The sequence below is a fragment of the Saccoglossus kowalevskii genome, chromosome 1 (assembly GCF_978046115.1).
Source record: "Saccoglossus kowalevskii chromosome 1, keSacKowa6.1, whole genome shotgun sequence".
Classification (NCBI taxonomy): domain Eukaryota; kingdom Metazoa; phylum Hemichordata; class Enteropneusta; family Harrimaniidae; genus Saccoglossus; species Saccoglossus kowalevskii.
Window position 1 is genome coordinate 16,384,457 of NC_140641.1, and position 25,370 is coordinate 16,409,826.

A 25,370-nucleotide genomic window follows, 5' to 3' on the forward strand; every position below is an offset into this window, starting at 1 on the left:
CAATTGTATAATATCGCGGAACAAATCGTATAATTTCGCGGAACAAATCGCATAACATTCTCGACAATCGTATAATATCGCGGAACAAATCGTATAATATTGCAGAACCAATCGCATAACATCTTGACAATCGTATAATATCGCGGAACCAATTGTATAATATCGCGGAACAAATCATATAATTTCGCGGAACAAATCGCATAACATTCTCCACAATCGTATAATATCGCGGAAGAAATCGTATACTATTGCAGAACCAATCGCATAACATCTTGACAATCGTATAATATTGCGGAACCAATTGTATAATATCGCGGAACAAATCGTATAATATCGCGTAAGCAATCGTATAATATCCTCGACAATCGTATAATATCGCGGAACCAATCGTATAATATCGCGGAACCAATCGTATAATATCGCGGAACCAATCGTACATCATCTCCGACAATCGTATAATACCGCGAAACGAATCGTATAACATCTCCGACAATCGTATAATGTTGGCAAATTTGTAATTATGGTAATTATGGTCCACCGGTATTGAATGACCGACCACGCATAACTTGTGATTTTCAAACTCCCGTCTCAAACTGTTTCAAAAGTAACTGTGACAATATAAGTGGGCGTGGTCAGCATTCGCCCGAGTCGTTTGTGTCACCATTGTTTGCCTTTTTAGCAATGCAAACGTTTGAGGGGATAAAATCCACGCTAAACGCCTTGTATATTAAACAAAAACACATTCAGAAATGGATAAAATGAATGGATTCTATCATCAGAGGGTGAGGGTACTACCACTGATTTTATTTGCATGCACAAACTGTTATATACAAACCTAGAATATACAAGATAGTATAAAAATTGCGGATGTATTACATATTGAATACCGCGTAGATACTGGTTTTACTGTCAAGGTACGTGTTGTGACCTGTAAAACATAGTGTGCTCTAGACCGGTGATTTCAGGTCACTGAAATGATGTCCCGTGAACTGTCATAGAAGACACCGGAGAATGTCATTTACTGTGCTCAGTGACACGTTTACTGGAAATATCGAGATTTATTAAGTCTCTGGCTAAACGCTGCTAGATTTAAATGTATAACAATGATTGAAACAAAAAGTATTAACAATACTGGGTAACACTCGCAGGCCTCAATATATATATTGACTATCTAACTTGTAGAAACGCGTAGGAAAACTGTTATTTCAATTATATATAGAATGTACTCTAGGCCGTCTTCTCATGTTAGAGAACGCATTGCAGGAACATAATAAGTAAAATATAGACCAAAAAAGTGATATTTAACAAGAAGAACAAATTCATCACCGAATAAAATGGATGAACCATTCCCTAAATGTAATAATATTGGTACACTTTGTTTTATTCGCTCAAACGTCATTCTTTGCATTTTCAGGTTGGTATTTTTTCATGTACGTGGGGCTAAATTTATAATGAAGCCTTCGTCGATTTCCCATAAGGATTCCAACTTTTCCGTAATGTCTCAAGGCACGCGCCATTTTCGGATACGTCATCCTGGTGTTGCCCTTGCGTTCTCCCCATTTGACTGCGATGAACTCCTTCTGTCCTGAGTCGAATTTGAAGAGACCCTCTTCCCTGTTGACCCACTGGACACAGTGCACCATATCTGGATTGTCGAGCATTTCCAGAAGAAACTTCCACAGAATTGGGTGTGTTTTCTGTTCTGTAAATGGAGAAAACGTAAAATAATAGTTTTTCACTTATTTAAAAAAACAACAAAAAAAACAGGACGCAACGGAATCTTGTTAAAACTTGTTTACTGGTCTGAGGTTATAAGTAGTAAAGCGCCATAGTCGTCACGTGGTGTGTTTTTATGTAAAACGAACCCCTGTAATAGTACATCATATAATTTAACTTACTGATTTCAAAGTTTGTAGCAGGCTTCTGCTTGGGTGGACGTCCACGTTTTCGTTTCAAGAGTGTACTCAGGTCTGGCGCATCCTCATTCATCGCAGGAGTATCCGTTCCAGGGACCGAGTTGTAAAAATTTACGATACCCGTGGGTATGATATTGACGGCGGTTTCTTGAGACACGGGGTCACTCTTGATAGGTGAAATCTTTAAATCCGTTTTTTTGCGGGATGATAAACTCATATCTATTGGACGTAATTGTTCATCTTGGGTTGATATAGTACTCTCCGTCGCCTTGATACCTGGCATGTCAAAATTTTCTTGGGTACTGCCCACCCTCGTGGAGTTCAGATCATTCAAATTGCAATCAGGTGGCTGTAAAGAATGACAAAATGAACGCACATCAACTGACATGTTGCTAAACTCCAGTTTTGTAAAAACTAACAGACAAACACGTGAAAATAAGGGATTTTATTGATGTTTGATTCAGTACTAAGCATAATTTTTACACTCACGTCTGCTTTCTTCGACCGATGTTTACCACGAGATTTCCGCATCTTTTTTAGTTCTATCGGCGTAATGTTTGGTCTTTCTTCTATTTGAAATGGTGGCACTGTAGTTAATTGGAGAGGGGAGTCAATGGGTTAGTTTTACTTCCGTGTAATGTAAACACAAAGACATGTTATATTTCAAACTTTTAAATAGTCATGAACTGAACTATTACTGAGCGATGAAATTATGCTTTTATCTTTTTTCGTTGAGAGCGAACGCCGAGTTAAGATGACATTATTAGATGATCAATAAATCAAATACATACTCAACATGTATTACGAAAGTGGGCAACTATCCTGGTGTGCCCAAGTTCTTAATTTAAAACAATCGTGACAGAAATGATGAAAACATTAAAATTAAAAATATACACGCACAAAACTGAAGTAAGGAAATAATTAATCCAAAATATAAGAAGCCTGGTGAACTCTAACCCCAATTGAGAACACATACCCGTTTTCCAGAATTGTAGATGGCGAAAGGTTACATCCGCATTGTCGCCATGGTGATAGAATTTCCGAGAGAACTCTTGCTCAGTCATGGAACATATCGTTGCGCCATCGATTCCGAGAGTGGTGACCACGTTACTGAATGTGTTTTCAAGGCAACATACATCGTTCAGCCATCGGATCCATGTTGCGGTGTGCTCCACACTCCATGTATTGGGGTCTATGGAAAGAAATCTATGAGAATGACCTGTATAACAACTAATCTTTATCACCAATGTATGTTTTTTTTTCGTTTTGTACTACACTATTATTTTCAAGACACTATTTCATGCGAATGCAAGTCAACAATCCATTCCCATAATAAGAAAACGACATATAACATTGTAATATTGCTAAGCAACGCACCCGCCCTCTGAAAACATTTTCCACTTGTACACCTGTGTTTACAACTGTCCTGTGATTGTTGTTTACATAAAACAATTTTCACATTTACGAAATTATTCCTAAACTAAGCTCTGAACACGTTTTGCATTGCTTTGACTTTGCATTGTATCAATATATATTACACTGTTGTTAGTTCCATAAATATAGGAAATTGGGCTTTCATTTTGTTTGTTTTTTATGAAAATTAATTCTTGAAAATTTAAAATTGTGACGCACTTGTTTTAACTGACTGCGCTGGCCACGTATTTCTAAGAGTGGGGTGGGGTGTGGTGGGGTTTAGTATAATATTTAGTAAAGTACTTCATGTTGAACAAAAACAAGGTTTTCACCTTGTTTTCCTTGCAAGCTTCTGGCGTAACGAGAGTCTTGACGTGAGAGTCGTGAGCAAATTAGTTGGTGTGTTTATATGGTTAGTTACGCATAACGAGTGTGTTGCAAACATCACGACACAGTCCCACATTGCATGATTCCTTTCCAATCTGATTAAAATCTGATGTAGTGTACGGGCTTTAATTATTTTAGCTATAAACTTATTTTAATTTTATTTTTAATTAGTTTTGTTATTACTGACTTTTTATTTTATTATTTTACTTTGATTTTGATTTTGTGATTTTTTAAATTCCGCCCTACATATGTATAGCGGACACCCCGAAACCTATTGCATACGTGACACACTGATTTTCTGAAGTAGTGAGACCAACCACAGTCCCTCTATCAGAGGGATAGAGAGACTGTGGACCAACCACTGGGTGAGACTACCCGCTAAGGTATTGTGACTTTCACGACCATCGGCACACAACGTCACAAATGAAAGTTTTAACCAATGCGTCCAAAGGTACTCTCCAGTCAAGCATACGATTATTGGAACCTGAAGGAAATAACTATGGACGCCACACTCCAAGCAGCACTTGAAAGACAGTTGTCATATACTAACTACAGAGCATGCGTTACATCTCGTCTCTGGTCTCCTATTTTCAAAATTATTCAGCGGATTTCCTCAAATAGAATATAGTCTGCACTTAAGTGGATGCCATAATCGCCCGCCCCTCGTTTTAATTTAATGTTTTACATATAAACAAATAACAGCGCGGCCACTCTGCAAATATTCCACGCACACCTGCATAATGACAATTTACATAGGTTTGTGATCGGCATGACAATAAACGAAAGTAGATGCATTTACCAAGAATCGCCAGTGCTTTCAGTCCGGCCAATCACGCGTTACAATTTTCACTACGCTTATTATAGCCATATTATTCTCAATACATTTCCAATTCGACATTCCGACAGTTTTGAAATATTTTTCCAATATGTCAATCTGCCAGTGGTTTTACAGTGGAGCTTGCTTTTTAGGTTGTATTTGTGTTACGCATACAGGGTCAAAGATCTGAACCCGGAAACAGTTTGAGGAAATAGAAGGTATAAAATGGACCCAAAGTACCGTACAACGGGTTTTAATAAACAACTTGCTTTAAAAAATTAGTGCGTTCGCGCTTGTAACCTGGAGTTGATACGCACAAAATGAAGCAAAACGAGTAACATTAAAACATTTTTTTTAAGTGATACATCGTGTCAAACTGAATTCAAATACGATGGCCTAAAAGTTTAGAAGAAACATATTTCCACGATATTTCACGAATGCCACAAAAGGCAATAATTCGTGTTTTGTATTCTTGGCTTTCATTGGTGCATTTCGTTTGCCGAAAACTTAAATAACCGCGTGCACGTGCACAGTTCCATCCACTGTGTCAATAACACAGCCTGAAACTTACCAGGGGGAATCCCCGTCTCTTGAAATACCTTCCATTTATCCTGCTGAGTCTGACCAGTGATTCTCTGATCAATCATCTCCTTCATATCGCCGGTGATTTTCAGTTCCATGTACCTGAATTCGTCCTGCTGAATACAGTTGAAAAAAAAAGTTAAATGTAGCAACTATTTCTAGTCTCACCACATCCACTATATATGTAGAGGAAGTTCCTTAATAAGGCACGTACGGGGGTCTGAATTACAACTAAGATAAGGAGCCATACCATATATCAACAGTCATAATGCTTGTTGAATACAAAGCGGGCGAATGGGGGTTTACGTCATAGTGTACTAACCGACTGAATTACATTCTTTGATTGAATCAATGTATAACACAGATATGACCAATCCTCGGGGCGGAGCTACGTCACGGACGTTCTACGTTGCTAAGACGCGCACCACTGTACCACGTATTTCTAAGGGCTTTGTGCGCGAAGCTGTGGAACGCCGGTGGAGCCGGTGAAAACTCGAGAGAACAACACAAACTCAACTTTGAAGTAATCCTGAACAACCAAATTCATATATGTTACACACGTAGGGCTAATGTTGTTACACTGCTCTGGGAACTGTCAACAACCATCGCAAAGTACCGTTTTCTGCGAGTTTTTGGTCTTTGTTTTCACCGCGAGGGTTGCCAGGCGGTAGAAAATGCCTCGATGTCCGCCCCGAGGATAGCGGATATTGGTACATAGCCAGTATTTTAAGTAATGTGCGCACACATTGCAAATCAGTACATACGCGAAATACATCGCAATACTAACCGGAATAAAAAACATAACAAAAATACCATTATTAATTATTCGAGTGAAAACTATAATTCTGGAAAAAAACAAAATATTATAGGACTTTCCGCGGCGGTTAAATCGAAAATTTGATGCAGAACAATATACTTTAATTTTACATATACCGCAAGCGATGTGTGAAGTCATAGCAAATGTTACCGTCAAATTGCGCCCTCAGTCGGGCTTTATATCTGATTGTAAAATGTACTGTTTCATGTTTTGGTTCGGTCTTAGAGCGTCTGACAAATCCAAACTTATCTCAACGCGCTCACCAAGTTCGACTCTTGAATTGCGCCCCCATGTTTCACTCTGTCGGTTTCATACAGTTAAGAGTGTTCACGTATACCACACGGCGTCATTTTATTATATTAAAAAAACAGCGTTCAGAATTACCGTGACCCATTGACACCAGAAATGCAGTGTAATGCCCCAGACATGCATATTGAAAGGAGGTTGACGTTGTGCAATGTACCGAGGGTAATGAAATTTACATTTGTTGTAAATGTCGCATGAAACACTTATCGAATACGGCGCCGATCTCCGCCCTATGGCTAAAACTAGAAAACTTAAAACAATAAAAAAATGAAGCATTTGTTATTATTTTCTTGAAAATGGTACAATCAATAGTATGTTATATCATGCTATTGTACTGTTGAGAAACTAATGCAAATATTATTGCAAACAGCAAAAGACGGCGTACCCGTCGGATAATTTAAGAAATATACAATTAGAATACTCGCGCTCCTCATTTCTAACCAATCACATTCAATAATAAGACGATTTGTTTTCGTCGAGATTTGTCACAAGTTCAATATATTACTCGTTCACGTGCTCACCGGCGATGTCGAGAAACGTATCAAGAAGATTGTGTAATGATTGCAGAATGCATTTGGCCAGGACTGAAAATATGTTAAATTATATTCTTGTATACAAACACGAAGCTATCGAGATTTTAATTGGTGCTAACAAATGATATAGACCCTATGCATACACGTGGCGCCCACAAGTCGTACGATCATCTTATACTTAAAGTGGAATTTCCAAAACACCGTACGTTATATGCTTAGGGCATGTACGCAGCACAGCTGATTCAGATATCTTTCACGCCTTTTTTTGACGGTAGAGGAAGCAAGGAACCGAAACAAGTCAAACAGATTGATGTTTGTGTGTTATTGGACGAACATAATAAAACCATGTCAGCCATATCGCAGGAAGTTAAGATGGCAATACAGCAGTATTTTCGACGGCAACCACAATTCACCCGTGATCTCTGATCTCTGTCCAGGAACGAGTACGTGCCACTTTTTACATACCGGCCACAGTATTCAATGTTCATGTGAGTGAAACACACCGGAAGACGGAAGTACTCTGTTTGAGACGAAACAATTATAACGATGGACATAAACAGGGAGACTGTGTGCGGCACGGTGTGTATACTGCACGTACGAGTGGAGAATCGTTATGATAATAGAATATTTTTTTCCAGAATGTAAATATTTGTAGGCGTGTATTGAGGTGTGTGCGTGCACCGCTCTATAAGTTAATATAATATAGATTTCGATACTTTGTGTTCTTTTACATTTTTTATAGTCTTTCTATACTATTGATATAATAGCTTCTCCCAGTTAACTACATTCTGATATACCATGCACATTCTCCGTACAATAAGACAGTGAAATGATACACACAAGTACCATGTCATTTATGATAATAATTCTTAATGAAACAGTAATAACAACTACTTCCTCTGCGCGGAGCCGACGTCTTTACGTAATTTGGGCTGGATAAATGCGGAACGCAAGTCTCTTTCTACATTGAAATTTATATTTCAACACCTCATATTTCTCAATTCGACGAATAACTGGATTTCCATCATGATTAATTTTCCAACTTGAAAATTGATTATAATTAGCAAATTAGCCATCGCATCGTGCTAATTGAATATAAGTGACCACGCATGACGTCAAACGACAGCCAATCAGTTATTTCAAGATGGCTGTCAAGCATTAATTTTGTCTTCATGTAGTTCTGTTCCCTAAAAACACTTGCTCATACTATGACCAGTCACCTCTCAAAACACGAGTTAGTCATTAAAGATTGTATTCAACTTCAGTAAGCTAAATATTTGTTTTTAAATATGAACTGACGCCGTACCAGAAAATCATATTGGCAGATACGTCAACTAAATATCCACATTCATACTCCCTCAGGCTTTAATGAAAAATATTAAGCTAATTAATACAACACACATTAAGCCGATTAAACAGATAAAGTTTGCCAATTAAACAAATCCTAAGTTTGGCAATTACACGAAAAGAAAACGACAAATAAATCCCGACAGTGAATAGAGATAGAGAATAAAGAGGCTCGAATAAATGATTTCAGTTCGACGTTAATGGGTGCGTTGACACGTTTCAACTTACCTGCTTACGGCGTCTCCGACGTTTTGACGGAATTTCATTGTCGTAGTTTTTCTTTGAATGTTCGATGACACTTTTCAGAATCGGTGTCATCATGACGGCCTCCTGTGGCCCGTCTGTTTTGAACGGCAACGCATATCGACGGTACATATCGGACATAGTGGTGGTTGTAGAAGGTTGTAGAAAGATTCGTTCCTACTAGTGACGTGTTGAATAAATCTTAGTGCTATGAAATACGTAATAGTTAACTAGAACATTTTAAACAATCTCTTTAGGACATTATAATTTTTAACGCGTTTTAACGCGATATGGAAATTAAAAAAAAAGGCACACCTTCTGAACGGTTCGGTTCACACGTCACTGGCGTTGATTGGTTGTGACATATCACGTGGTTCATATACGTTTGATTGCATTGGTCCATGGAGCTAAAAGCTCCATGATTGGTCTTAAAAGTGTTAAAGTGTTCCTGATACCGTCCCATGACGATTACAAAAATTTCAATACCGCATTTACTTTTTTTGTCTTAACACAAAATGCGAACGGATGCCTATCAGATCATTTCAACATGTTTTGCATCTCGATTCGATTTCGATGTCTTGTTTAGCCACATCCATCAAATCAAAAGTGCTGAATTACGATCTAACTAATTCGAAATTTCTATTTTGTTTTGTCGCATTTAACCTGCAATGTAAATTCGGTGAAGGATACTAGCTTCTGTATTTGAATGGCAGTGTTTGTTTATACATGATTCACCATATCCCAGCAACACGATACACATGTTTGTGCTTTTTTATTTGGATTTAAATTAATCGATTTATAAATCAGAAACGTCATCATTAAATATACAAAGCAGTAATCTGTGTATTGACAAATATGAAAAAAAAAAACTCGTCAAATGTTGCTATCAGTCGGTGTCATCAAATAATTCCCAATGCAGTCACGGTATTTAAAGTGTTATCACTATAATACCAATTACCACCTACCAAAAGTCCGCCATTTAACTTAGGACTTCCGTAAACAATACCGTACTAATAATTAACGAAATTTTCTAGCACACTTCCCCCACAATTCACCACGTAGCTTACAACACCCATATGAGTTACATGTGTGTTTCTAATTACCAGCGATACTCTATTCAGTAGAGATATATTTGGCAACTTTTTTCATTTCCCTATGCGAACTACATTATTATGGACAGTATGATTCGAGGTGGCTAAGAGAAATCGCATATATTGTCTGTGGTAGACCGCGATCAACGCCAGCATAGCGCACGCAACGTTATCGCTTATTTTATTATATTGATTAATTTATTATTATATATTATTATACAGTTGTCACCGTAATTATGCGGCATTTTACAGGGTATTTGTATCCTACCATATAAGAAAATGCGAATTCCTAATATGGAATGATTACGCGCGTAAGCGTTCTCTTAAAATAAAAACAAACATGGCTGCCACCAGAGTTTGACCGGACTCCACACAAAGAAATTTGCTGACTCTGTTCTAAACCTTTTAAAATTCCATTTTTTTCTTACAAATCAGCAACTCGGAATATGTGCTTATATAGTAAGTGTCTTATTGGAACTAACACAACTTATATTGATGTTAGAAACAATGGTGTAGTGTTTGTGCATCACGAATACTATAGGGTCGATGCCCGCCAGTCGACTGCTCAATCGCCAGTATGAACTGAAGTACATTATGTCAGCATCGCCACGCACGCGTTATTGAGTTTGAGTGAATGGCGTCCAGTCGAATGAGGATGATTGTAACTGTTCGACTGTGTGTTATCCCAGTTCTCAGCGCGTAGACCCGAACTATCCCTGTCACGTAGTATATTACCTTACTAGACAGACAATTGACGTCATGTTCGACTCGGAGGCATCTATCATAAGTTCCCTAGCCCATGTCACTCGAAGTTTTCCCGATTCTTCCTCAATGTAGCATTTGTTCCGAAAACATCTATATTTAGGCAGCGACAAGAGGGGAAATGTAATATAAATATAATTTGTTTGTAATTACGACATTCCAAATGTAAATGGGTGTTGTACCATTTTTGTTTATTCGCTCAATATTAAGTTACGCATCAACCGGAAAACCGAAGTTATTTTTCATGATCGGAAGCGTTGTTGGGTGTTCATTCTAGCCAGATTACGTTACTGCAGCAGTCGCATTTGTTTTGCAATAATAGTAGCTACTGGATGATATGTGTTATATAGTTTTATACATGTAATATGTTTTATCGTAAAACAAATAAGTTGCATTTTAGCACACGTAATATTATTCGTTTAAGGTAGAAGCCTACTCATAATTTTTGACAAAATTGGTCATAAATCGCATGACAATGTTCATTAGTTTATTATGTACAATCATGAAGCTAATGTCTCATGGTACAATGAAATACCTTTATTTCGTGTATTACAGTTAAGCTTTTTGAGAAACGTGTCCCTAATATTTCTTGAAAATCGCTATTTTTAGAACATTTACGAAGAACACAATGTTAAAGGAAGAGAGCATTTTGACACGTTTTAAACCCCAGACAGTTTTTGAAATAATTCAGGACAACAAAAAGTACTCTTTTATTAACAGTATATGATTTTTGTCAGCGTGTGTCACCAGGTTGGATTTTGAGATATGGCATAATATCTCTGCCATAGGAACCTATGGTAAAAGCATTATAATACAGTGTACTGCCAAAATGGCGACTTTCCACTAAAATACAAGCATCAATTTTTTTTTGAAAAAAGGCTGGTGATATCAATTCTTTTAAGTCAATATTGCCGTGGAGTACAATTTATTGTGAAATTAATAAATTCTAGGTATTTTCATTTATGAGTATGTTTCTACCTTAATAAAAATATAACACTACGCATGTGCGTATCACTTGTTTGTGTACGTAGGAAAATAATTGGTGCACACACGCGTACTAGAGAATATTATTTTAGATTATTTATTGTAATCCAATATGTATATTAATATTGAGTAACAAACAAAAATATAAACAATTTCATTCCATGCATATATTGCATTTCCAATCATAAAATGAACAGTGACTCGAAATGCATAAAGTTCCATCCTTCTATGGGCCGTTACATTGTGACGTCATTTGTCCTTTTTTGCCGACCAGCATGCGAGTATCTGCACAAATGTCTCTCGCTGATTAGCACTGCGATAACATTGCCAACAAGTTGTTTTATTAAAATGAACACACACATGAATATTCAATAACAATAACTTAAAAAAATGTCTCTAATTTATCTTCCGTACGAATGGCTGGTTCTTGCCAACCACTGCACTCGCGGACGAGTGCAAAACGTATTCAAGAGCGGCAGCCTACACCGCAAATTTGTACATTTCTATGGTTGCAGTAATTAATATGAAATGCCATATATATGTGGCTATCTTCCTGTCGTTACCTTAAGCAATGGGCATTTTGCAGGTGCCACATCTTTCAAATATTTCAAAATGTTTCCCAAATATCACGAGAACTTGTATCTTTTACTAGTAAAATAAAATAAATGTCAATAAAACGAATACCGAATTATTATTTAGTTGTCGAGATAAACATTTTATTTCCGATTGCAATAAACAAATAGTAAATAAACGGGACACAATCGATTCCCAGTTTTCCGTGTTGAAAACATTACCAGGAAGTATGTGTAACCATATTTGTGGAGGATGTTTGTTGTGAATGAAAATAAAAAAAATACAAATTTTCGAGCAAACTCACCTTTAGAGCCAACGGAAAGTACGTATATGTTTAATCAGCTAACCACGAATCCGGATCTTCGAACAAAGGTATCGGTCTAACGGGACTCTCACTTCCCGTTATACATAGATGACTGTTTTAAATGATAGGCTGAACTTTAATATATCATGATATATAAGATATCGTGTCGAATATGAACGAACAAACAAATCGTTGTAATTTTGTTGTTTGATATTACATGTTAATGACCAAACTGTGGATTGTGATTCATCGTAAACTAAAATAAATAAAAATAAAATATGCGAGACACACAGACACATTAGATGGTACACAAATCAACAATACGCATGCGCAGTGACTGCTATCGATTGTACTTAAAAAAATAATCAGTGAACATGAGTATTTTATTATTTTAGTATCAGACAATATAATTAAAATTGCATTTTGTCATCCATATTGCTACTTTAATGTTAAAAAAATACTAATAATACACACTAATAACATGACGCTTGCATATTGTTATCCCGTAGGTGGCGCTGTTAAAATGATGACGACAGTGATTATTTTAACATGGGTAAAATAAAACAAAAACATTTATTGAAATTTAACTTACACCTTACAACCCTTCGAACCCCGTCGACAGGCAAGCCACACTGGTTCTCACTGCAAGAGATTACAACACCCCACCCACCCCCAAATTCTAAGACAAATTAAAATAATATACAAACACATAATTACGTGTTGTGTAATTACATACAAACAAGCAACGGCATTAAACAGAATATAATCATTTAACCTCGCTATAACACACGATAGAAATTTTGTTCGTAACACGGATGTTTTCCGTGTATCTCCATTTGTTTGCGAATGAACTCAAATTAGACACCGTTTAGATTGATAACCTTCTTTACTTCAAATGCACATGCGCATAAGTTTTCCATTCAATGATCGACTGACGAGATCGCTGTTGTCGATCATCTGTAAGCTGAGACTGCCATCTTCCAAAATGAACCTCCATAAAAGATGTTGAATTTTACCAATGCCTGTAAAATAGAAGACAATATTTTTTTTAGATACTATAATATTGAATATTAATTTATTAAAACATTTTGAATCTACAGGTACATTCAAAGGAAACATCAACCATAACAACATAATGACCCCTGAAGAAGAAGCTCTACAAATGTAGGAGAATGCAATTTACAGTTTTTTTATATCATTTTTCATTCTCTAGATATTCAACTTTTCATCAGTATTATGTAGTCAGCCATCTTGATTTTCACGCAAAGGATTATGGGCAAAGTATGACATCATGGACTCTGTTGTCAGAAATTGAAAAAATGATTTCATCTATAATTTCTAAAGTTTAACTTCAATTTGGCTGAAAGTTTAGAGATTAGTAGCATACATATACTGGTGCCATCCAACTGGAAACAGAACTGAAAATATTATTTTTTAAGTTTTTCTACCAAATTCACAAATTTCCTTATATTGTATACAATTTACCAACGTGAGTAGGTTATATAGGTAATATATCACATGTTGACCACGAAAAGGGGACACAAAAGTGTCATTTTATATTTCACGACTAAAATATCGATTTTTATTTTTTTAACGTTTTTAGCAATATCTTCACTTCATGTGTATTTGTAATATTCTAATTTTCACTTCTATAATTATATACATGAGTAATATGCACAAAACAAATTTGAACTAATTCGCTTCAGTATTTCTCATGTTATAGATGAAATAATTTTCTCAATTTCTGACAACAGATTCTATGATGTCATACTTTACCCATAATCCTTTGCTTGAGAATCAAAATGGCTGACTACATAATAATGATATAAAGTTGAATATCTAGAGAATGAAAAGTGATATAAAAAAATTGTAAATTGCATTCTCCTACATTTGTGGACCTTTTTTTTCAGGGTTTTTTATGTTGTTTAGATTGATGTTTGAATTCATGGAAAATCCACATACATATTCCTTTCGATCGCTTCTTGACGACGAATCAAGTGTTAACTTTAAGATATAATACAAAACGTTTGTGAACATGTGGAGCTAATCCAAGATAAAATTACAAGTGAAGGAATTCCTGTTTTATCACTATTCACAGGACATGGGTTTCCGCCGCAGTTGAATATGAGCATTACATTCAGCATGTGCTTTGTAACTTAGTTTATCTACATGGTACATGGTATGAACTATGTGCTTAGCTTAGCTACACGACACAACATATGAGCTTTACGCTCACCTAGGTGAATGAATCTTCCTATGAGCTTAGTTTAACCTAGGTGAATGGATCTTCCTATGAGCTTTGTAGCTTAGTTTAACTGAATGGCAGTTCATGATAGCTTTACAACTTAGTTTAACTACATGACACAACATATGAGCTTTACGCTTAGCCTAGCTGCATGACTCTTCATAATTTAGCGTTGTAACTTAGCATATGAGCTTTACATTTAGTTTAGTTGCATGACACTTCATGTGAACTTAACATTTAGTTTAGCTTCAGAGCACTGCATATGAGCTCTGTAGCTTGGTTTAGTTCCATGGCACTTCATATGAGCTTCACATTTAGTTGCAGGACACATTTTTTGAGCTTTGAAGCTTAGTTTGCTTAGTCTGTAGGGTATGAGCTTTAGCTGCATTGCACTTTCTATGTCATTTGTAGCTTAGTTTAACTACATAGCACTTCATAAGAGCATTGTAGCTTAATTTAGCTGCACTGCGCTTCAGCTTTGCAGCTTAATTTTGGTACATGACATTTCATAAAAGCATTATAGCTTACTTTAGATGCACTGCACTTCATATGGGCTTTGTAGCTTAGTTTGGATGCATGGCATTTCATAAAAGCAGTGTAGCTTAATTTAGCTGCACTGCACTTCATATGAGCTTTGCAGCTTATCTTAGTGACATGAAACTTCACACGAGCTCTGTAGCTTGCTTCACTGCATGCCACTTCCTATGAGTTTTGTATCCTAGTTTAGCTGCATGGTACTTTATATAAGCGTTGCAGAGTCACATTACAGTTCATAAGAGCTTTGCAACTTAGTTTTGGTGCATGACATTTCATAAGCGCATTTGTAGCTTAATTTAGCTGCACCGCACTTCATAAGAGCTTTGCGGCATAGGTAAGACGCAATGCACTTCATATGAGATTTATGCTTAGTTTAGCTGCATGACATTTCATATAACCAATGACCTGAATAAGCTCTGTACGTTATACTGAGTGCACAGCCTGAGGGCGCTTCATTAAGTGTAGCTAGAGCCGCCATGCGCGACGACGTACCATCTTCTCTGGGATTTACCAAGACTTTGGTAAGCATAGCTAGATTCGTTTCATTGGACATGTGCATCCATAACTGACAACTATTCATTACAGTTGTTTGAAAACGAAATGGAACAATTGCCAATTAACAAATGGTGTTACACGTGCTTTGGTGCATGGTTTAATGCAGCCAGCCAGGGCAGTGTAATTCGCGTTGTTTGATTTCGTTTACATGTATATCAAGCGTACCAGTTTGGGACTCTCACGGTGTACTCGCATCACAGGTCACGTCAATGGTCATTTCCAAAATTGTGCAACTATATGGAATATTGTTGGCCGTAGGTTGTAATCGCGTTATTTTAGCTCAAACTGAACGCTGTGTGAATCAATACATGTAACTGTCAAATCTGAATCCAGGGATTATGATCACACTTTCCCTTTTTATAAAAAACATGTCTCAAGGACATATCTAGGGCTGTTTAAGGACAATACGGTATTTAACTGAATCTAGTGAAGGTAGCTAATTACCAATTACCAAATGACTAATTAGATAAAAGTCAGAACTATTATAATTATATTACGTTGATGCATGCATGAATTTACGTTACGTTACTGTTTGACCTGTTAACTATAACACCGCGTGGTCTAAACATTGTGAAGTCAAACTGTGGTCTGTCACTTCATGTACCAATTGTAATGCACCGTTTGTCACCAACAGAGACTGTCATGAACTGAGTCTAATTAGGATCTTTCATCTACGTTTCCATTTTCCCCAAACTTCGACTACATACACCACATTTTGATACTACATTAATGAATACCTGGTGGTAACATTCCATCGGTGTCACCCTTTACTGAATTCTGCACGTGTTTTTCTCAGACTTAATGCCTTGATTCGTTTGTAACACTAGACGCGACCACACCCGCAATTGAATCTCCTTGTGGTTTCTTCATGGGCCACGTGTTGGTTTGTTGTGTCAGTAATACATAAATAGTGTGACGATGCAGTATTACACACAACAGTAATCATACGTTGTTATTCCTGCTATCAATGTACTAAATGCAATGGCATCAGGTACACAGGACATGTGCTTTATATTTTTAACACTGTACGCTAATTCTTCTCAAAAAGGTGACAGACAACCCAGTGCTTTTGTATTATTTTCTTCAATCTTGTGACATATAGTCAAGCTAGGCAGATTATCTCTGTGTCTGACGTCATGACCCAATTCACACTATTCCCGATTAATTGATGCTGGTGATTATGATTGGCAATTCGCTAAATCTAATAATCTTGTTGAACAAAAATTCGACCTAACCATTTTTACTGTTTGCATGTTGCCACTTACTACATAAATTAACTATTTATGTATTGATTTCGCATTTTCTATTTCATAGAGCGTTCTAAATTTAATTTCAGGATTCTGTTGGATAATATTCATATCATGAACTGCACACAATCTTGAACTTTTTTAATGCTTACAGGGGTCAGTGGGAATGCAACTTCAACGGTGATTACAGATTGTTATTTTCCATTTATAACTTTGGCATCACGGTATTTTCTTAAAAATATACTTCGACGTCACGGTCGTGAATAAATTTGAATTTAACTTATTTTATCCTACATGGTCTATGTGAAACCATTATGGCTACTTCACAACACCTTTCTATCCTTAATAAATTGTTCTATGTATAACGTATGCTACGAGCGGATACTATTGCAAGTTGAATACGGCGGGCATCGCCGTGTGTACTCGCTACGTATTCACCCATGGCAATAATATTTGATTTCCACTTAAATGTGACACGTTAGTGAGAAACCATCCTTTACAACACGCATTATTGTATTCGGGGTAACAAAGAAGAACACAAATGCGTTTAATTCTGGGTATTTACACAGCGATGTTGATTCATTCAGTCAGTATCAGAATAGTGGCTAGTAAGCGCAGATATCGTGATACTCCCCAATTGTTCAGATGACGCAGTATTACAACGCTTGTGCAGGTCTGTATTTAAATATTAACTACAGGCATATTCTTTACTCGTATGTTTTTTTTCTCTCAAAAACATTCCGTTGAATATATGTTCACAATGGGTCGTTGTATTTTTTAAACATGTTTAATTGAGTGTATATAGTCTGGCAGGACCTACGTCGATATCTGAAGTTAACTAACATGCGGCACTCACACACTGTTAGCTGTTCTTAATACGAATATTCGATGTGTTCAACGAATATCCAAGACGTATCGATCAGTTATTTGGAATACGCAAAAATTCACTTTAAAACGCAAATGACAGCTAAATTCTCGGGCTGAGATCTCGCTGAAAGCGAGAGATCCACGAGACGTACTTTGGCCTCTCAGTGTTTCCGTACTCCTGCATCTCGTCCACATACCACCAGTTGTACAATACTAGTAAATTAGACCAGACTTATGCAAGACAGTTTCATGGTATAAGAAGGTGGTCAGCAGTGTTTGGGTATTGCGATCTCATCCCATCGCGATATTTGGGTGTTCTAATGCGAATATATGTCTTTTAGGGCTTACATTGGTACATACATCCTATAATTCTTACATAATTTATTTTGGATATGTAAGTTATTTTCTGTGTTTCATAAGCTACATCGCAACCATGTTATTAAAAATAAGGTGATAATAACAGAAACGAATTTTGTTTTGAGGATGACCAAAACTGGTCTTAAATAATTAATTAATATTCGGGTGTTCCAATGCGAATATATGTTTTTTTTTGGGTGGGTGGGTATTGTTCAATTACTTAATTAATTAAACCCTCAAAACATATATTCTAAGTTACTTTCTATTCTATTTCTGGGATGCCGTATGAAGAATGAAAAGCAAGTATTGTAATGACCCTCTTCTCCAACTCATTCCACTCAGGCCAGAATTAAAGCAGGTGGTGTTGTCACCTGCGCATGCGCCAGATGGCCATAGCTTGTCATTGTTTACAAACAAGCGTCTACCCGTGAGCCGTTGCGTTTTTAGCGTGTGCTGTTATCATCGCTTGGGACACAATTCCCGCGCGTGCGCAGGTGACGACACTCTCGCTTTAATAGTTGTATATGGTTAATTTGTATTATGTAACTTATGTAAACACATAAAAAAACACCAAATATAATGATATCACAATAAGTATGTGATACAGTGGGATATTGTCGGCTGTGATCTCATGTAAATGATTATTTAATGGCCTTCAAAATTGTAAATGGCAAATGGAGTGGCGGAACGTGGAGGTAAGATCATATCAGGAAGCACACAGATACCAGTACGATAACTGGAAAGCGAATATCCACGCGACATCTGAAAAGATATGAAGCTCTGTGCGGAGACGGGATATCAACAGACTTTTTGGTTTACAGGTTGTAAATATTAACAGATTAGTAGTAAACCTTACATAGCTGCACTTATTTGTTTACTTAGCACTCGCTCACGAACACTCAAATATAAATGGGTTCGAGGTCATGACGTCGCGAAAAGAACCAACCTCGTCCTCCTCTTCAAGTTCGGTGTGATGCCCTAGTTAATTCATAATCCTGCTATGCATTGTGCAGCGTAATGTGATTCTGCACCCCTAACCAAATGCCAACTCAATTGAACTCAAAATAAGACTTAATGTGGATTGGACTCAGAAAACGGACTGCAAACTGTGTTTGTGTTCATTGTATATACTATCATTGCCCCCATAAATGATGCCATATACGAGTCAATGAATGCACAGTGTGTCTGATTTATGATTATGATTTCATTCATTCACATACACACATCTGAATTATGAATCATATCTACGTCGGTTAGGTCGAACACGTGGGGAAAAGAACGGTAGTGTTTTCACGTTATTTCAGTATGAATTTTGAACTTTAAAGAAAAAATATTGTGTACAGTTATTTCTAGAGAAACCGCCATACTCACTTATTAATCGTCACCTTTACAATCCTATTTGTTTGTTTACAGTGGTTTACTTCGTGTAGATTACAGAACCTGACGGATGAATGGCTTCTCCACAAAGTAACCTGGAATGCAGCGATTCCAATATACTAAACCCGGTCAGCTCTACAAGACAAACAAGAAACCGCCAGTCTTGTGCCCAGGCAACGCCAATTTCAACTGCCGGCATTTCTGGTGTTGCTAGAGGTATGTTTACACCTTATGTCCAGACGTTTGAAATACTGACCGTCATTCATGTGCAATGCAGTTGGCCGCCATTTTGAACTTATAACGACATCTTACAGTTTACCTATGACCCTCACTTGCTTTCTACAAAAATTATTTCGTGAGCATAATTATCTTTAAACTGTATTTCTACTCACAATTTTGTGAATATTTGTCATAAATCGTCGCAAGACAATGTTAATTGATTTAGTTTTGGATATAACGTGAAACAGCATTATGTTATGGTGTATTAGAGTGCCGTATTTGGCCAATTATTCAAAAATACCTATTTTAGAACAGTTCCTTAGAATAGACTAACCACATTTTAAAACCCGGATTTTCGAAACAATTAACAGAATGAACGCTACCATAAACTATATATAATTTGTTCCCCTATAATAGCAACCAACAGTTTGGGATGCGCCCTATAATGATAAAGGCGTTTTAATACGCCATTCCCTAAAATATTAGCATTATCTTCTCAACACTGGTGTTCCAAAATTTGTTGAAGTCAACATCATTATATTTAATTGATCGGGAGAACAATCTATTGCAAAATGGTTAAATTCAAGGTATGTCCGTGATACATACATTAACATTTAATATCTCCGGCAGCAGCGAGCAACTTCACAATTGGCCTTGTGGTGGCCAGCAAGACCGAGTAAGCAACCACTTGTAAATAAAACGAAGGTCCCCTCATCACGTGTCGGCGTGTTCCACAGGTGCGGCCGACTGTTTGTCACTAATAACTCGATAATGCAGGCACGGAATAAAGAGCGGAATATTTTATATAATAAGTATTTTTTCATCGATGTTACGATACAAAATTACCATACTCGTCCTAGATCAATGACATTTGGAAATCATCATGGTTCTTCGTTCAGCGTGCATAATACGAATTGTATCTCATTCATATCATTGCAGACCCGCGTCAATGGACAAGAGATCACGTGATCGCCTGGTTATTATGGGCCACAGATCATTACAGACTAGAAGCGGTCGACGTCGAACGATTCAACATGAACGGGCGGGGATTGATTTATCTCACTAAAGAAGGGTTTGTAAGAAGAGCGCCCTCGAGTGGCGAGAAGTTGTTTGAAGACTTTCGACGGAGATTTGCATATGCAATCATCCAAGATAATAGAAATAGACAACACGAAGTGTGATAGATATTGTCATGAACACCGTGACGAACATTTTGGTTTTTGCGTTCTGCTACATAGAATTGATAGTATATTCAGGCATGCCGTAGTTTGCTGTAATGGTGACAGTCTCGAATTACTTGCTTACGAGTTTAATACAAGAACTTTGATTGAAACGAATGTAATTAAACGCGTGTGAAGACGAAATAATTTCGATAAATCGACTTCCTCATTTTCTTTTTCTATAATATATGCAGTGAATGACCCCTTGTAACACGCCAGATAACCTTGTCGAAAATGGGAATGTCGTTAAAACACGTGTCATGCAAAATATTGAAAAACAACTTGCGTTGTCACAAAGCTCGTGTCAGATCAGAGTACCGTGCTCCAGAGCTTTGAGACAAGACGAAATATTATAATAAGATGAAAACTTATCATAAAACCCTCCTACGTTCTCAGATATAATGACTTCAATTTCCAGTTTAACCATTGTAAAAAGCAGAAGTGTTTTGTTATTAACGACTTGAAATGTATTCATTTGGTTGTATGTGTACGACGTGCTCAGCATAATAATCACGATTTGGAGTTTTCTCAATAGTCCTTTGCCGGTCTTCTATTATATTTCATCATAGTCATTACGTTTCGTTATATGTCTTTATCAAGATATCACTATGTGCTGACAAGTATTGCATATTGTGAGATTAATTTAATATTAAAGATGCGTTGGTGCATTGTAAGTTACCGAGCACGAGAATTGAATACTCTCTACGTAGATAGTGTGTCGGGGTTGTAGATGGTATCCATTATTCATTAGTAAAATAAAGTTCTTATGTTGGTTAATGACACACATACTGTAATATACGCTAGCTTATATATTTTTTCTACATTTCACTCAACCAGGGTTTGGGAAACAATTCTAGTTATTAATGTTCATTCAATGTTTATATCTCTTTTGAACTTTTTTTCGAGTTCAGACTCCTTTCAGAAGTCTTAGGTATGACGGATGAACTACTTCACAGATTGAAGCAACAGTTTAATAATTTGCAAATATTCTAGTAAATTTCACAGCTTGTGCATATACTTTTACATTCGATTGTCCAACGTCTTTTGACTACATTACATTTAAGCATAGTGGTTGTCTTATCATAGTTTGAGAAATTGGAAATAAATAATTTCACTGATTGCTTTGAACATTCGACCGCATAATCATTAAACATTAAGTACACGAGTCTCGCAATTATATTGCAGATAAGTAACACGTGATTATGATACAGAATGTTTAGACTTGAAAACGTGGTAAAACGTACCATAACAACATTAGCTTCATGATATTTGACAGTATGACAGTACGGGGATGTAAAATATAGAGGACGGATAATATAAATGAACGAGATGTACGAAGCTGAGTGGACAACAATGAATAACAAAGTTAGAAAGGACTGGTTGTATTACAAGCGGAATTACCATACTTTTATGTTTTAGAAAGAATACGTCACCTTTTCAATACATTGACAGTTTTAGTAAGCCAAAACGTCACGGTGTATCTGCCATTCAAATTACATTTTCCCATGACGCATTTGAGCAATCCTGTGGATTGTGTGGCTGCGTTTAAACATTTGTTTTTTGTTCCGCTCTATTTAACGACCAGAAATCATTGCGCCGGTTAGACGGGAATTACCCCTAGACTGCCCATCTCTTGAAGCATACAGTGAGGTAACCATTGTAATAAAAACCTTTTACATTAGTGTGATGCGTTGAATTACGGCTATACATGTTTGCATCTGTTGTGAGATCCGAAAATTTGCACCAAATCAGAACATGGACCAGCTATTAGGTAAGTACCAGTTTTTACAACCACTTACTTAGTTACTTAGTTTATTCACGTTTTAACCTCTACAAAATACAGTGATCTACAGAGCTACCATTATTGCATTTTTGCACTACTTCGTCGGAGGGGTTTATTTCAATAGTTGTGACTAAAATAACCAGAATCCGGGTGTAAAGAAAATGTTGAAGAAAAGTGTGTAATGTGTCATCATTCTATCGATGGTATGGGGTAATATTATATCATACTGTCATTGAATAAAAGCGACCTGACAAACCACATAGTCCTAATATATAAAATGGGCAATAGATAAATGATTACTACAACGATACATTTATAATATTTTGAGAAATCCATTGGGGGTACATTGATGATCACATCACGCGTGTAAATTTCGTGTAAACAAACATTATATCCGTCGCATGGGACCCACAACGTATAACAACGCGATGCGACAATTGTAGTCTAAATCTAGTTGAATGTATGTTCTTGTCACATTCATATTAAAAAATACCATCTGATAACAACGTGTGCACTGTTTTTTGGAGGGTGGGGGTAGAACCAAATTACTCGTGGTAGTAATATATATATCATGATGTATTTCCTGAAAGCTATTATCTAGTTTTAACTTTCTATAGCAGTGGCCGTAGTGAGGTAACACTAGCACCATAGCTAGACGTTACCGGGTGTGGTGTATAGCGTGTGGAACACTGCGTTTATGAAGGAATGTATTTACTATGACCCCGGATGTAGCATGCACCATTCAGTCAACAAGCAATTTATTCTCGTGTGATCTGTATTGAAAACAAGTTTTTTTACTCTCAATTACATTCATCATATTTGTACAGCGAAAGCTTGAATGTCTTCGTTCGTTTCAGGTGACGTCTAATTCTATGGAAGTATGTGTTACTGACACTGGAGTCGGAAAATGAAAACTCTGATATGAAAAACTGCCTAATATGGACAAATCGCAAAAGGGCGAATTTAAGTTTCTTTTCAAGGGAAATGAACAATTTGCATTCAGCTGGAGCCAAGCCAATCAGAACAGAAAAAAAATGGCACTCCAAAAGATGGTCCGGGCTGCGAGTGACTACGACAATTCCAATACACTTGAGTGGGTACCAAAAAAGCTGCATTAGATTCATTATGAAACAAAGCATTGACAGACTGGTCTCAAAAGTACGGAACCCGTTTGGACCCCGACGTATATGTCGACGTCGACCCATGCACATTGTACACCCCTTTGTGAACGTGAAGCATCTTTACACCGCTGGATAATATGTATTTTGTGCGTTGTATATCACATATTCTATACAATTAATAGTGTTGTGCGCATCGTCAACGCATCCGATTGGATTATATTATATTATCAACAACAACAACAACTTGGACCTTTTAAATTTTCTGAGTAAAATCAGGAACCGGAATTTATCCTAAATAAAGTTGAAGGGATGGTGGTATATTAGTTTTTACCCCCCCCTACAAAACGTGCAAAAATTATAATTATAATTTTATTGTGCGTGGATTAGTAGATACATAATTTAATTCAAATTTATGCATTATACTGTTACTGCTTATATTTTTTGATACATTCTTCAAAGCCATGATTTGAGTTACCAATAAGGATTATAGAAAAAATAGGAGGAATTTAAAAAAAAATGCAGTTCAATTAGTTTTAATATGTTAAACATTACTTGCTAGATTTATTGATATTATTATATTTATTTCAGATTAAAGAGGGAAATTAAATGGTAATGGTAAATGACAAATAGTTTTGCTATATTGGAAATTTAATTTTGTCCTGTAAATATAAATTATTTGTATTGTACCCGTTTTCTGTGACTGCTTAAACGTAGTTTTTAAATATCGCACTGTCAAGCCATTGGACGGATATAAAGATGAATGCAGAACAAGTGGATTGGATGTGAATAGGAAAACAGTGAGAATGTTTCTAGTAGGAATATTTCTATAACGAATGCATCTAAATCATAACTATCTCAAAATAGGTTCTATCATGATATCAACATATTAAGATGATTGCATATTTTGTACAATATGTAAATAAAGGGTAGGTCATTTTATTTTATAACACATTGATGTTCTGTATGGCGTGAGAACCCCTCTGAAACTTATGGGCTACTTTTTTAATGTGGTCTGTTGGGATTTATGTTAATTTGAAAAAAAATGACAATGTACCAGAGCAATATTCAGAATCTGACTCAGATCACCCTGAACAACAATCAAACAACCATGTATATAGCACATTGGTTGGAGGTTTGGCCACTGACAGCCACACTAAAAGCTGTTTGTGAAAACAAATCGTTAACAAATCATAATTTTTGTCACTAAAATATAATTCAGTTACATTCTATAATAATTGCTGCGTTCATTACAAAATGCACACGTGGTAAAACAGAATCCCAGTCAGAGACAAAGACACTAATTCTTGAGGTTCAAATTTAAATGGCTATATTATTGATACATAATAACGTGTAAGAGTTGGTAATATTGTTGATTAATTAAAGTGCCTGTGCAATGCCCACTCTCACGTTAACTATTTTAGATCCGTGTTCTACTGAAGTGGGCAGTTATTGATTGTTTTTGTCAAAATGGTTACTCCTATCCAAGTAAATTTAAGATATATCTCGTGCTGTAGCCACGCCCACCTATCCTGAAACGGTCGACTGTTTCCGGATTTCCGACTCTCGCCGAAAGTGCGCCACCAAATGCCAAAATATGAGAGGAAGCCATACCCCTGAGCTGTACTTATATAACACTGCGTGATTCAACATACTTTTAAACGATATACATTTTTCGGTCGGCATTTCTTTTTTTTGTCAATTTTTTTTTTTTTTTTTGAGATAGAGAGTTTTTAGAAGTTGTTTTCAGAACAAACGTTTGTGATGGTT

At 36.5% G+C, this 25,370-nt stretch overlaps 2 protein-coding genes and 1 long non-coding RNA gene across 3 annotated transcripts; 2 read left to right on the forward strand and 1 right to left on the reverse strand.

The window, feature by feature from the left end:
- Positions 1-783: 783 nt before the first annotated feature.
- On the reverse strand, positions 784-8,627 carry LOC102808780 (transcriptional regulator ERG-like). Its single transcript, XM_078014290.2, has 6 exons — positions 8,347-8,627; positions 5,105-5,231; positions 2,893-3,108; positions 2,406-2,503; positions 1,899-2,265; positions 784-1,702 (listed from the first exon to the last, which is right to left on the reverse strand). Exons 1-6 carry the CDS (start codon positions 8,500-8,502, stop codon positions 1,389-1,391), a joined length of 1,278 nt encoding a protein of 425 aa, XP_077870416.2. The 5' UTR covers positions 8,503-8,627; the 3' UTR covers positions 784-1,388.
- A 6,684-nt stretch (positions 8,628-15,311) lies between these two features.
- Positions 15,312-21,493, forward strand: LOC146750392 (protein C-ets-1-like). The gene is made up of 3 exons (XM_085499624.1): positions 15,312-15,378; positions 19,297-19,476; positions 20,419-21,493. Exons 2-3 carry the CDS (start codon positions 19,335-19,337, stop codon positions 20,658-20,660), a joined length of 384 nt encoding a protein of 127 aa, XP_085355750.1. The 5' UTR covers positions 15,312-15,378; positions 19,297-19,334; the 3' UTR covers positions 20,661-21,493.
- Positions 21,494-22,283: 790 nt separating this feature from the next.
- On the forward strand, positions 22,284-24,550 carry LOC146750393 (uncharacterized). The gene is made up of 2 exons (XR_014930111.1): positions 22,284-22,470; positions 23,340-24,550. It is a non-coding gene; the product is annotated as an uncharacterized LOC146750393 (long non-coding RNA).
- Positions 24,551-25,370: the final 820 nt, after the last annotated feature.

Coding starts and splice junctions, on each gene's coding strand:
- LOC102808780 (XM_078014290.2), bottom strand. CDS start 8,502: ATGTCCGATATGTACCGTCGATATGCGTTGCCGTTCAAAACAGACGGG. Junction 5,232..8,346: donor GTCGGAGACGCCGTAAGCAG/GTAAGTTGAAAC, acceptor AACTGTATTCAG/CAGGACGAATTCAGGTACAT. Junction 2,504..2,892: donor TCTACAATTCTGGAAAACGG/GTATGTGTTCTC, acceptor AATTAACTACAG/TGCCACCATTTCAAATAGAA.
- LOC146750392 (XM_085499624.1), top strand. CDS start 19,335: ATGGCTTCTCCACAAAGTAACCTGGAATGCAGCGATTCCAATATACTA. Junction 19,477..20,418: donor CATTTCTGGTGTTGCTAGAG/GTATGTTTACAC, acceptor ATATCATTGCAG/ACCCGCGTCAATGGACAAGA.